This window comes from Rhopalosiphum maidis, chromosome 2, assembly GCF_003676215.2.
Source record: "Rhopalosiphum maidis isolate BTI-1 chromosome 2, ASM367621v3, whole genome shotgun sequence".
NCBI lineage: Eukaryota > Metazoa > Arthropoda > Insecta > Hemiptera > Aphididae > Rhopalosiphum > Rhopalosiphum maidis.
This window is the reverse complement of record NC_040878.1, coordinates 50,230,042-50,242,756: the sequence shown is the minus strand read 5'-3', so window position 1 is coordinate 50,242,756 and position 12,715 is coordinate 50,230,042. Positions and strand designations below refer to the sequence as shown.

Sequence of the window (12,715 nt, the reverse complement as noted above, 5' to 3'; positions counted from 1 at the left end):
GAACATGCTCAAATACGAAATCAAAATTAAAGGGTATCTAAATAAATGTAGGCATCTAGTATACCCATAGAATTCAAAGAATACTAGTTAATAAAATTATACTAATAACATAGCTCGGTGGTATTTATAATCTAATTTAAACATACGTAAAATTGTACATTTTTCTTAAATATACACGCGCGAACTGGTAGTTTCGGGAAGAGTAATTCGGATTAATATAACTCATCGTAAAAAAAAAACTTACAAGTTCAGTACAAATTGAAGCATTTAATGTATAAAAACTTGATTGGGTTTATACACTCCTAAAAAAAATAAGTAAACACTAGTCCTTCTAAGAATTATTATTAATTCACATATGAATTTATATAATATTATATTATTATGATATTATAATATATTAGTAAAAAACTAATATATTCATAAATAATTAGTTATAGTTGTAGGTACCTAATTATTTACATCATATGCCATCATATAACACAAATGCATAATAAAAAATTAACAAGCAGTTAGTTTGTATTAAAATGTTTATTGTAATTAAAACTATATTAAATGAAAATAAGGTATACCCGTTAAGTACGCTACCTATATCGTAAATTAATTTCAATAAGTAATATTCTGATAATAATTTTTTATCTTAGTTTAAATAAATTATATTATTCATTACATATTTAAGTATAATTTCGTCAACAATTTTGATTTATTTAAAAAACATTTGTCAGCTTTATGTCGTCAAATCGACTCCAAAATTTAGGACTTCCATTCTTCCTTGGGCTATCGCTGAAGTAGATTTATTGTTCCCTTCGTCTTAATATCTCCATATCTTTGTTTTGATAACTTTTATAATGACTGTATATTTTTAGTATGGGCCTTCATTAAACGGATCAATGAAGTTTCCACCATAGTTAACGTTTCACATTGAAACCCTATAAACTTGTTAAGTTTTCATATTATGACTTCCACATATCCGAGTTAGTGGAGTTGTGCCTGGTTTAACATCATTCAGTACTTATGGAAATAAGTGTTTGCACAATGAAATAACGCCACTCTACATTTTCACTATTTTTACAACACATCGCGAAAACCCAAATACTATGGACAGTGGACACTGGACACGTTTACTATAGTTGTAGCATAGACAACACTTACATTTGAATCTGATTCTGAACCTTCAGTGGGTAATCGATGATAAATTTATCAGTTTTATCCATTTTATTATCTATTTAACTTTAATTTATTAACGTATATCAGTTGCAATCATTTGACACGATTATCGCGATATTAATATATATATATTTATAAATTGGCCTTAACTTCGATACATATAGTAGTAATATATAGGTACTAAATGATCACAATATAACTAGCCATACTTGTTAATTATTTTTTCGATATTAAAATATGCATATAACCTGCAGATACAAAAACAAATTATAGGTAGCATACTTAACCAAAATGTATCACATAGGTAGCATTCTTGATGAGTACAAGATATTATATTAGTTAGATTTATATTATTGTTAGGTACACTCAAGCGTCTAAAGCACTAATTTGTACTAAAAACGTAAGATGTCTTAAGATTACGCATTAATACATGATATAATAATATAAAATTCTTATACACATCTTGACTGAGTATACCTGAACTATAATATCATGTCATAGAATAACAGTTAAAATTAATTTTCCATATAAAATATTAATTTTTCTGTTCTCGCGATAAGTTTGATTTGCTTATTTCTTTTTTTAATTAAATAATTCTGGTGGTAGTAAAATATAATATGTATACAGTGAACAAATATCTCGAAGTGAATTATCGTTCGTCACTAAATATGTCGTATATTTTTTTAATAATTATTGAATAAAACTCGCAACTTATTTAATCTAAACTTTAAACCAAAATAAATATCCTCTTTAATATTGTGCTTAGTGGTATTATGTTATGTACGTTTATATTAGTTATAAGTCCATTTTAAAATAATACATTACCGCTTTTGTTGCAACTTGTTTTTGATATGTAACGTGTGAAAAATTCAAATGGCAAAACTTTTTTGAGGTCATCTTAGAAGAATATAGAACATAAGAGTCAAATATTGTAGTATTTTACATACGAAACAAAACTAAACCGTATTATTTTTATATTACATAAATATAAAAAAATAATAGATGTATATACCGTAATAAATAATAAAGGTGATTTAACCATACAAAATTAAATAATTAATTCAAGTATTTAGCACAGGCTCACACCATATTAAATGATATTAAATGAAATTTTTTTTTTTATATTGTTAATATAGTTTTGTGTACTTACTAAACAAATAAACGAAAATATATTTTAAACCTAAATATCCTAATTTTTCATAATATTGTTTATAAATCTTTACCAATTATATTAATAAGGCAGTTTATTAAAATATAATTCAATCCATTTAAATAAAAACATTTTTAATATAATATTTTGTGGATATAAAATTAATTTTATAATGATTTTACGAAATCTTAAATTCACAATAAAATTATCATATTTTAAATTTTATAAAAATTCTTAAGTTGAATTTAATATAGTGTTTTAATATTTTTTTACTGAAAAAAATAATTGTAGCACTTGATAATATACAAACATGCGAAAAAAATCTAAATATTTATTTGACAAAAGATCATACCTGATATTGATATATTTATTAAATGAATAATAAAAGTCAATTCCACCTCTCAATTATATTAAATGTATTCTAATAAAATAACATTGACTTTTGAATATTTTAATTAAATTTAATTGTTTATTTGCATTTATTCAAAATCTATTTCTGTATGTATATATATATATATATACAGGGTGTCCCACGAGGATTTACCCATTGCGATATCTTCTGAAATAATGGAGATATCATAATTATGGTTTTCTAATAAGATTCACAGGAACAAGAACTGCAAATATATCATATTTTAATTTATTTTTATGTTTTGGTAAAAAAGTTAAAAAATGTATTTTATTATTTTATTATTTAAAAAAAAAATTAAAATAGCCATTTTGTAGATATTTTTTCTGAAAATATTGACGTTTTAACATTTTAATTTCATCAATTTCCTGATTTTTAATACTTTTTCTAGTTTCGAAAAAACTACGAATTATTTAATACGATAGTGCCATAGTGCAATAGTGGTATCATTGTATCAAACATGTGGCCTGCGTGTTCGTACAGCTGGCTAACGGGTTTTTTAAATTAAAACATGAAATATTTGTAGTTCTTGTTCCTGTGAATCTTAATAAAAAACCAGAATTATGATTTGTCCATTATTTCAGGAGATATCGCAATGGGTAAATCCTCGCGGGACACTCTGTATATACATTTATTTTATTTTAAAGATTAAATTAAATTTCAATGCACTAAAAACAAAAAAACTAATTATAAAGAAAAAAACAGAAACAAAACAGAAAGAGACAAATATTATTACAATAACATAAAAACTAATGGTACTATTAAAACATATATATTATATAATATTATTCATAATATATCTTATAACATGATGGTTTATATTTGAATATTTTTGCCATTTTAAAAGTAATATTTTTTTCACGCTAAATACAAGATTATAAATCACTTAATTCTCGGAAAAAATGATAAACGACAAAATATATTGTAAAAACTTTTTCAACTTCTTAATTTTATCGCAAAATAGAGTATTATAATATAACCAATCATTGTATTGCATATTAAAGTAGGATAAAATAATTAAAATCAAATGCACTATACATTTATATAATCATTTCTTCAACTTTGTTTTTATAGGTACTGTAACACAAATATAAATTCGATATTATTATTGATAATATCGAATATAATGATGTTCAGAAAGAGGTAAGTTATAACAATTATTATTTATTTATAACTTATAAACTATTAATTTCTTTTTTATATATCATATTTTCTTGAAAATGTGAGACGATCATTTTAATGCAAGCACTATAAACTTAGATATGATAAAGTTTTAGTTTTAATTTTTTTTTTATTTTTAACATAGTTTAATATTGTATATTCTAATATTTATAAAAACTATAAACAACTTGACTCTGAAAAAATAAATTAAATAGTTTATTAAGTACACGAATTTGAAAACTAGTTTATTTATTTATATATTTATTATATCATTCAAATTTTATCTGATAACGATAAATCACATATTTTAATTAAATATATGTTCAAATTGTTTATGCAAGCAACAATTATATCTAATAAGTAAAATAGTTTTGTTTTTTTGCTGATAATTATTTTAAACCAATAATAGTTTTAATCCTAAACAATATTTCACTTTATGAAAAATATAAATAAAAATAAATCAATTTATTAACATTTAGCCAAAATATTAATTGATATAAAAAAAATATAATATAGTAGTTTATTTTTAAACATAGTTTTAATTTATAAATCATCTAAATAGGTAATATACCTCAAGTGTGTATTTAATATATTCAGTTTCATAATATCTTAATATTTAAATAAGTTGCTCTAAAATTAATTAAAGTATTATTAAAGAGATAAATTGTTAAAAATCAATTTGCCTTTAATATTTTTTGATATTCATATTTAGTTATCAGATAGTCATGTGCGTTATTTGCAATGAGTCATTGAATAATTGCATTTACCTACGAGTAAACTGTAAATTTATTTGATAAAAATAGGAATATTATTAATCAAAAGTTGTATGCAAGCAACTCGTTTTGAGATAAATCTTTATACTTTAGGTGAAGGACAAGTAAATTTAAAAGGGAAGCTGTACTTCAACAATTAATTTATTCAAAAATGTTTATTTTTCAAAACTATATAGTTTATTGCAGTAGGTAGTTAGGTACAAAACGCATTATTTATAGTTGCCTATTCATAATGTCATTATGATATTGACGCTTTTATTCGTCCGTATATTTTAAATTATTGATTTTAACTTTTTTGTTATAAGTTATTATTACTATCGAAGTATCGAATGACGTTAGATAAGCAAACATTTTTTGTCATTTGTTTTAAAATAAATATGAATTGTACTTGAAGTGGATAAATTAAAATGTAAGGTATTATATCAGGCAAGGTTAGATTTAACCATTTTTTGTATAGTTAATTTAATAACACGTAAGACTAAAAAATTACTAACTACTATTGATCAATGCTTTGCAGGAAACCGTCATTATAAATACTTATTATAATATTGAAACAAAAGTAAATATAAATATATTATTATTTAAATTATATAGCACAATTATTAAATTAAACATTTGTTTAAAACCACTTACCTATTTAAAATATTGTGGGCATAATTTAAATAAGCGCATAAATCAGAAACACGTAAGTTATATTTTACAAAACTATAATAAAGAAACATATGAGCTATAATTTCACGAGAGATATTTTTATCGTATTTTTGACATTATAAAATGCATTTTTACATATTTTATGAATTCGTATGACTAAATAACAGACTTTTATCGTAGTTTATATATTAGTTTCTTAGCATTATTATTTGACTTAGTTTTTCTATTTACTCGTAAAGAAGATTATAAAAATACTGTTATTAGTAAAAAAATGTGTATAGTTCGCTTTAATTTAGCTTAAAATTATTTTTATACATATTTATCTCCATTTCTTATTTATAATTCTTTACCTAAAATGAGTAAAATGGTATTAACTAAGTCGAGCTTATTACACCATTAACTATATCTAACAACTTATACACTTTCAAAATGTTAAATAAATATTATGGATTATAAGTTACGATATATAAACATATCTGAATCTCGTTTTAAGCATAACGTCAGTTTTTATAAATTGTAGAAGAAAAAAAAATTTAAAAAATATTACTTTTCAAAATAAATCTGCTTAAATTGCTATTATTTAATAACTGCTGATAACTATATTTTTTTATTCTAAATTAATCATACTTGACAATTATTTATTTATACAATTTTAAATTTAAGGTAAATATAATGTATGTTTAGTACTGTATTTATAGATAATGGAATAAGAAAAACATTTATTTTATTAAAATTAAAAACAATATGAACATTACTTATACTTTACTTTATTATTTTTAATTATATTTTATGACCATTATTAATCATTTATGGATATTTAAATATTAAATTGATAATTTAATAATATTTATTGTAAAAATATAAAAATTAAAGACAATCCATTCTAAAAACATAACATTGAATAGTGAATTTATTTTTTGTTTTTATCAAATATACTGTACAAAAAATAACATGTTTGTCTTGTATTATGTGGTATTTTTATTCCTTGTAATAACTTGGTAGAAGTGACCATTTAATACTATTCCAATTATTTACAATGTATATACTAAAGTATGTTTTATTTAACTATTTAGGTCATACGATCTATACCATTTTATTTTCTTCATTACTTTATTAAGTTTATTTTATCTAACCTCGATATATCTTATCGACTTGAGAAGAATTTGAATTAATTCTAACTATTAAAATGTTAACTGCATCCAATACAATTGCAAGCCGTCCAAAAAAATAAAATAAAAATATATAACACGTGTAATGAAAAACATTTTAAAAATAAAAAAGTTAAAATAAAAATAACATTTAAAAATACGTTTCTAAAGACTGGGTCAATAATGTTTTCTTTTGCACGTTACATATAGTCGTAATAAATTGATGCCTACAACATTTTATAAATTTGTATTTGTATTGAAATTTTGATAGATTGTTTCTATACTTTATTTATAGTTTGTTATTTCGCGCTCGATAACAGAGATAATAAATAATATAGCTTTACGATACATGTTCTCAGGTACCTACAGTTAAACGGTTATGTTTTGGACTGTTTAAATAAAAAAAACTTCAATGTTAAAAATGTAAAAACTATTCAGAGATATACTCGTCAATTATATAACGGTCAGGTGCAATTTATCATACAGCCTCCAAGGCCCGACGAGAAAAACTTTAAACTCGGCTGAAACGCTGGCGAGTCAGCGATATGACGGCCAGGCATGAAAGTTTTCGAAAGGACTTCGGGCCAAAAACGCTTCAGTGTAAAAAAAAAAATAAATAAATACGTTCAAACTGTCGACACAGGTCGACGAGAACAGACGAAAAAAAATAGAAAACAGTGTTACTACAACGCTAATACCCATTAAACGTGTATAATATAATTATAAAACGGTTGTTAAAAGGTTGAAACGATTAGGCAAAAAAATATACATTTTTGGAACACGATTTGGCGGCGGTCAGCCGCAGTAGCGTACCTATAAGAATATACACGTTAAAATACTCTCGGGGTGTTGCATTTCGAAAACTCGTAGGATCCGGTGACGGTGTGAGCACTGAGTTTTCTATGAGGAGAGGAATTTTAGATTTCTAAACGAAACCATTGGAGTTAAAGCATTATTATAGGTTTATTATAACTGTGTGGGTGTATTCACCTATATTACCCGATACATATCATCGAAGTCACCTGATGTATCTATATAATATTGTACGAACGACACGTCATCAAATGCCGCACCGGTACAGAGTTTTGGAATACACTACCACGCCACTGCGGGACACCGCCAAAACTACATGAAAACCGTTCTACGTTTATATATGTAATATACTAATATGTATAAAATATATCAAACACATAAAACACGCTCGCACACAGGACAAGTTTATAAAACAATCGTTTAAATATTAGAAAAAAAATATTACTATGGTACAATAAATGAAAATCAACGTCCACTTTACATGACAAGTGACAATAATAATGCATAGCGATGATTAGCGATGTAGTCGTAAATACATAATAATAATATTTTTTTCTTCCGGAACAGAGGATCTTAGATGTGACTGGTTTTTAAATTAACACATTTATAAGTTATGTGTTGTTTACTTCTTATATTATAATATTAATTATTAATATAATAATATGTTTAGTACAAAGCCATGTAATTAATGAATTGGTAGTGATGGGGGAGAGGCGGCAAAGTTTCCCGCGCGATCGCCCAGTTTAAGACCGAGTGAAAGGGAGGGGGGCTTAATTAAAGCGCACCGCAGTTTTTTCATTGAAATTGCACCCCTGCATAATACTGTTTCGGTTACCTACAAGATATTATATACAATAGATAAAATTATTACAATTAGGACTGGGATTTTTATGAACAAAATGCAGACATACCTTAAAAAGTGCACAAATTTGTTTTTTGTTTAGAAGTGTATTTATATCGGTTAAAAGAATTATATAATGGAAACGCGTGTTTATATAGTGGTGAATTGTTTTTCTGAAGACACATTAAAAAAAAAACTATAAACACTAAAATAAAAGACGTATTGTTATCGCCTATGGTTTATAGATATGAAAACGATGGTCAGCAAGTAAAATGCACCACTATAGTCTACTATATCACAAGTTCGGCGCTATCTGACTACGATATTATGTGTACATCTACCAATGTGCTGGTTGTATTAAAAACGATTAATTTTGTAATGCTACAATTTACGTTAGCTTTAAAAACAAGTGATGAATAGGTTCCAAAAACTCGAAATTTTCCTTAAAATTGTCCCGTAATACGCCCTACAATGCTGAATTATGATCGTCGAGAAAATCACCTACCGTAAATACCGTTATAACAATCGGAACGCGCATTTTTAGGTCTCGAGGGTCTATGGCGAAGGGGGTAAAAAGACGGACATCGCATCAAAATCCCAACCCTAATCGTAATAATAACATAATGACGACAGTGCGCGCGCTGCAGCCGTTACAATATGACACTCACTGTGCGTGTCGAACTTCCTGATGATAGTCTCTATGACAGTGGTGCGCTGGGTGACATGTCCCCGGCGTATTGGCATGCCGTAACAGGCGGGATTACCCACCGGGCGAGCCCACCATACAGTCACGTTTCTGGCCACGCTGCTGCGGCGGGACGCGTGTGCGGGCGGCCGACGGCACTGGCCACCGGCATAACAGGTATTCGGCGGCGGGCAGTATTCACGTCGGGCGACAGTGTCGTGCTTCGGACGACGGACGACGCCTGTTCCGGGAAGACTGTTGGCGCGACGGCGTTAGCGGCGGCGACGTCAGTGGCTACGGCTTCGGCGGCGGTCGGCCAACGAACGTGTGCGCGGTGTCGCGACGGTGCAGCTTGCGCGCGATGCTTGACGAGAGCGTCGTCGTGTTAGCGTTGCGCGGCACTGCTCCTGCCGCCGTCGACCAAAGCGCGGGCAGCGCCGCGACGCCGCCACCGTCACGACTCGCGGCCAGCGATCGCCCCCGAGTCACACCGAACGATTTACAACACTCTTATGCGCGCAGCATGTACCCTATATATAGGCGTAGGCATAGCGTGATCGAATTCGGTTTTGTTGGCGCGGCGGCGTCCGCGGGGGGGTCACGAGCTCTTGCAAACGCTTCACCGAATATAAAACTGTATGGGGGTGGGGGCTTAGCACCTTTAGCACCGATCTACTGGTTGTATCAACCTATATATTATGCTGTCAACGTCTTGTAATTATTATCGTTATATTTTATTTGATTTGATTTATAACAGTACAGACCGAAGTCCAGTAAAACACAAATATATAAACCATAATAGGTGAACACTATAAGTTATAGCTAATAATTTAAAATTGAAACACAAATCAAACTTTAAAAAAAAGATGAATGATGGCCTCATTTTTAAGTCACAGAAGACGTGTTAAGGAAGATTACAATAAATATTTAGTAGAGAAAAACAACATAGAAAAGAAAATTAGTTTCCATTTGGTGAGGGGTATTCTAAATTGAATATGGGAGAGCAATGTAGAATCTCATCTGTCATATTATATTATTATTACCATGTAAAGCAAAAATGTTGCTTTTTGTATCTATAATATATTTTTAAAAAAAATAAAAAGTTAACCGTTTAAAGTTCAAATTTTTAGGACATTGATTATTCACCACTGTAATAACTTTTATGATAACTTTTATCTTAAAATGATTTTTATTTTTGGTATAATTCAAAACCGAATAACCATCGTGGATAATTTGCATTAAATGTTCAAATTAGTATTTCTTACACATAATATGATTTTATAGATTTTGAGATATTTATAGACATTTGAAATTTTGAAATAGTTTAATTTTTTTTTTTATAAGTGAAAATTCTTACAAATTGAATAAAAAATCCCACCTAAATTGTTCTTACGCTGTTTTATTGAAAAACGTTCTATTTATATTGTAATTTTGCAACAAGTTGTGGACATTTTTAAACGAGACTACTTCGGCACAAATATCTTATGTAGAAGGCCCATAGACTATTATTATATATGAACGAATCACACAAACATCTGGAAAGTATCATATATATGTATTGAATAGTGTAAGTATATGTAATATGTATGGTTATTATAATATATACTATAACATAGTGTTTTAACTATTATTACAGTACTGAACACTTTTTAATTTTGTATTACATATAGTATTACGGTGCATAATTTTAATATTTATATGTATATCGTATTCAATAATCTATTGTCGAATTTAAAAAAAAATAAACTTGTTTTGAACATGGAATACACTTAGGTAGTTTTTATATACAACAGACGTGAAATATTATGTGAGCATAAGCTTTTGTAGTTTTTATACACACAACATTACATTACGCATTATTAGATATTAAGAGTACATAATGTCTGATACAAAAACACAAACAATAATTTAGCAATGAATTTTATTTAAAAAAATTCAACTTTTTCTATAATAATACTAAATTTTAGTGTATGTAAAAGTAAAATGATTGACAGGTTTGTATAATATATATTACTTGTAAGTTATAACGCATGAAATGTAATGCAGTTTTAATAAGGTTCATAGTCATAGTATTACTCAAGTTATCGGCAGTTCCACAAAACCTCAAATGAAAAAATTTGCACCGTGGCCACAAGTTATCCGCATCGCCATTACGCCGTTTTCCACGATAAAGCAACGCACCTCCATTACAACAATGCACTCAAATAATACCCGTAACAGTTTCTCAAGAACCTCCAGACGAACTGTCTAGTCATGGACCGATGCGCCTCCGTCATAAAACCATGTGATTGACTAGATATATAGTATCTATCACACACGATGTCCGCACATGTGCAACGGCTGTCTGCCCGGCGTATCTTTTCGGCCTCAAACTTAGCCATCATTGTACTCAATTGCAAAGTAAAGGCATCTGAGATGACAATAAATGTGGCCGAATTTCCACGCTGAGTCGTCACTAGCTGAAGTGGTTCAGTTAAAATATTTCGTGATAACAATTGTGATGTGGCAACTGGTTGAGAAGGTAAATCATCAACAATACGTAAAAGTTCAGATTAAATACATCTCAAATACACAAAGGCAACAGACAATAGTCCGCGGTAAAGGTGACTTGCAGACAACTGGTCGAGAAAGTGCAGCTTTGACAAGCTCCAGAGGTGACTTGACAACTGGCCTTGAAGAGGTAGTGCAATTGACTTTGACTGTAAACACTCAGCAGAAACATTCCATGAAGACGAATTAACAACTTTACTGTTCACGAAGACGCAGCGGCGACAGGCCACGAAAGTAACTCCACAACTGGTCTCAAAGTAATGGCGACAACTGGGTGCAAAGGTCTAGGGACAACGGTCAGAAAAGGCATAAGGGTGACAGGCCAAGAAAACAGTTTTTTATATGTCAGAGTTTCCGCTAAAACGATTTGGAATTAAATACAAACCTGAATATATTATTATAATTAAATCTAAATCGTTATACATTATGTACATGATATAATATTAATATGAATATGAATAAACGATGAATGGATGCTATAAAAATAAAATATTATAATATAAAATATCAAGATTTCTATTTATTTCAACCCCGAGAAAAAATAATACTTTAAAAAAAAAATCTGTATCACCATATAGTGTCTCTGTTTAGTGTACTCGTATTAATTCATATGTCATATGTTTATAATTAGCCAGAGTAACTCCTGGTCTAGCCTACTAGTTATGCTTTGACATTAGTGGCGCACCAATACATTTACGATATTATTAGCAGGGGTGGCCAAACCGCGGCTCGTGTCATAGACTTTTGCGGCTCGCATCTTATTGTAACATTTTTACAAAAAAAAATGTTTAATATATTTGGTGGCTCGCGAGTTTCTTCCCGCTGGCCATCCCTGTTATATAGATGGACTAGACTCTGAGTTAAAAATAGTCATATATATACCTACTACATTGTTAAAAATTTAAATTAAGAAATAAATAATAAAGAATTAGTAAAATCATAACTTAAATTATGATATTTAAACAAATGTTTCGAAAAAATCATGTAATGGAAACAAATTTCTTGATTGGACACAAAAAAATAATGATAAAAATATACGAATTACGTTAAAACCAAACACACAGAGAATTAAATCACAATCGCAGTAATTTTAACGCTGTAAAAAATATATGTATATTTAATATTTATCCACTTACGAAAAAATATAAATTGCAAAAAACTACTTTTAAAAAGATATTTTGTAACAAACTTTATACATTTTTACAATGTATAATTATAATACAATACACGTGAGTATAATATTTCTCGCAACTTTATTTTTAAGTTTTTACTTTTTACATTTTACTCAAATATAATATTTTTTTTTTTTAATTTAATTTCTGTAAATAATATTTGTGGAATGCAGAAATGTATAGTACATTTGTTCTCAT

The 12,715-nt window shown here is 28.1% G+C and overlaps 1 protein-coding gene across 8 annotated transcripts in view; it reads right to left on the bottom strand.

Annotated features, from left to right (window-relative positions):
* Positions 1 to 9,090, bottom strand: part of LOC113551058 (potassium voltage-gated channel subfamily H member 2) — a 121,557-nt gene extending 112,467 nt beyond the window's left edge. For 5 of the 8 annotated variants that reach the window (XM_026953080.1, XM_026953076.1, XM_026953081.1 and 2 more), the window contains exon 1: positions 8,779 to 9,088. Coding sequence is in view for 7 of the 8 variants with exons in the window: in XM_026953076.1 (XP_026808877.1) it covers positions 8,779 to 8,854 (76 nt within the window). In the remaining variant the exon portion in view is untranslated. Of the gene's footprint in view, positions 1 to 8,778 lie in introns of all 8 variants that reach the window. The other 3 variants (XM_026953079.1, XM_026953083.1, XM_026953084.1) reach the window with 2 other exon arrangements.
* Positions 9,091 to 12,715: the final 3,625 nt, after the last annotated feature.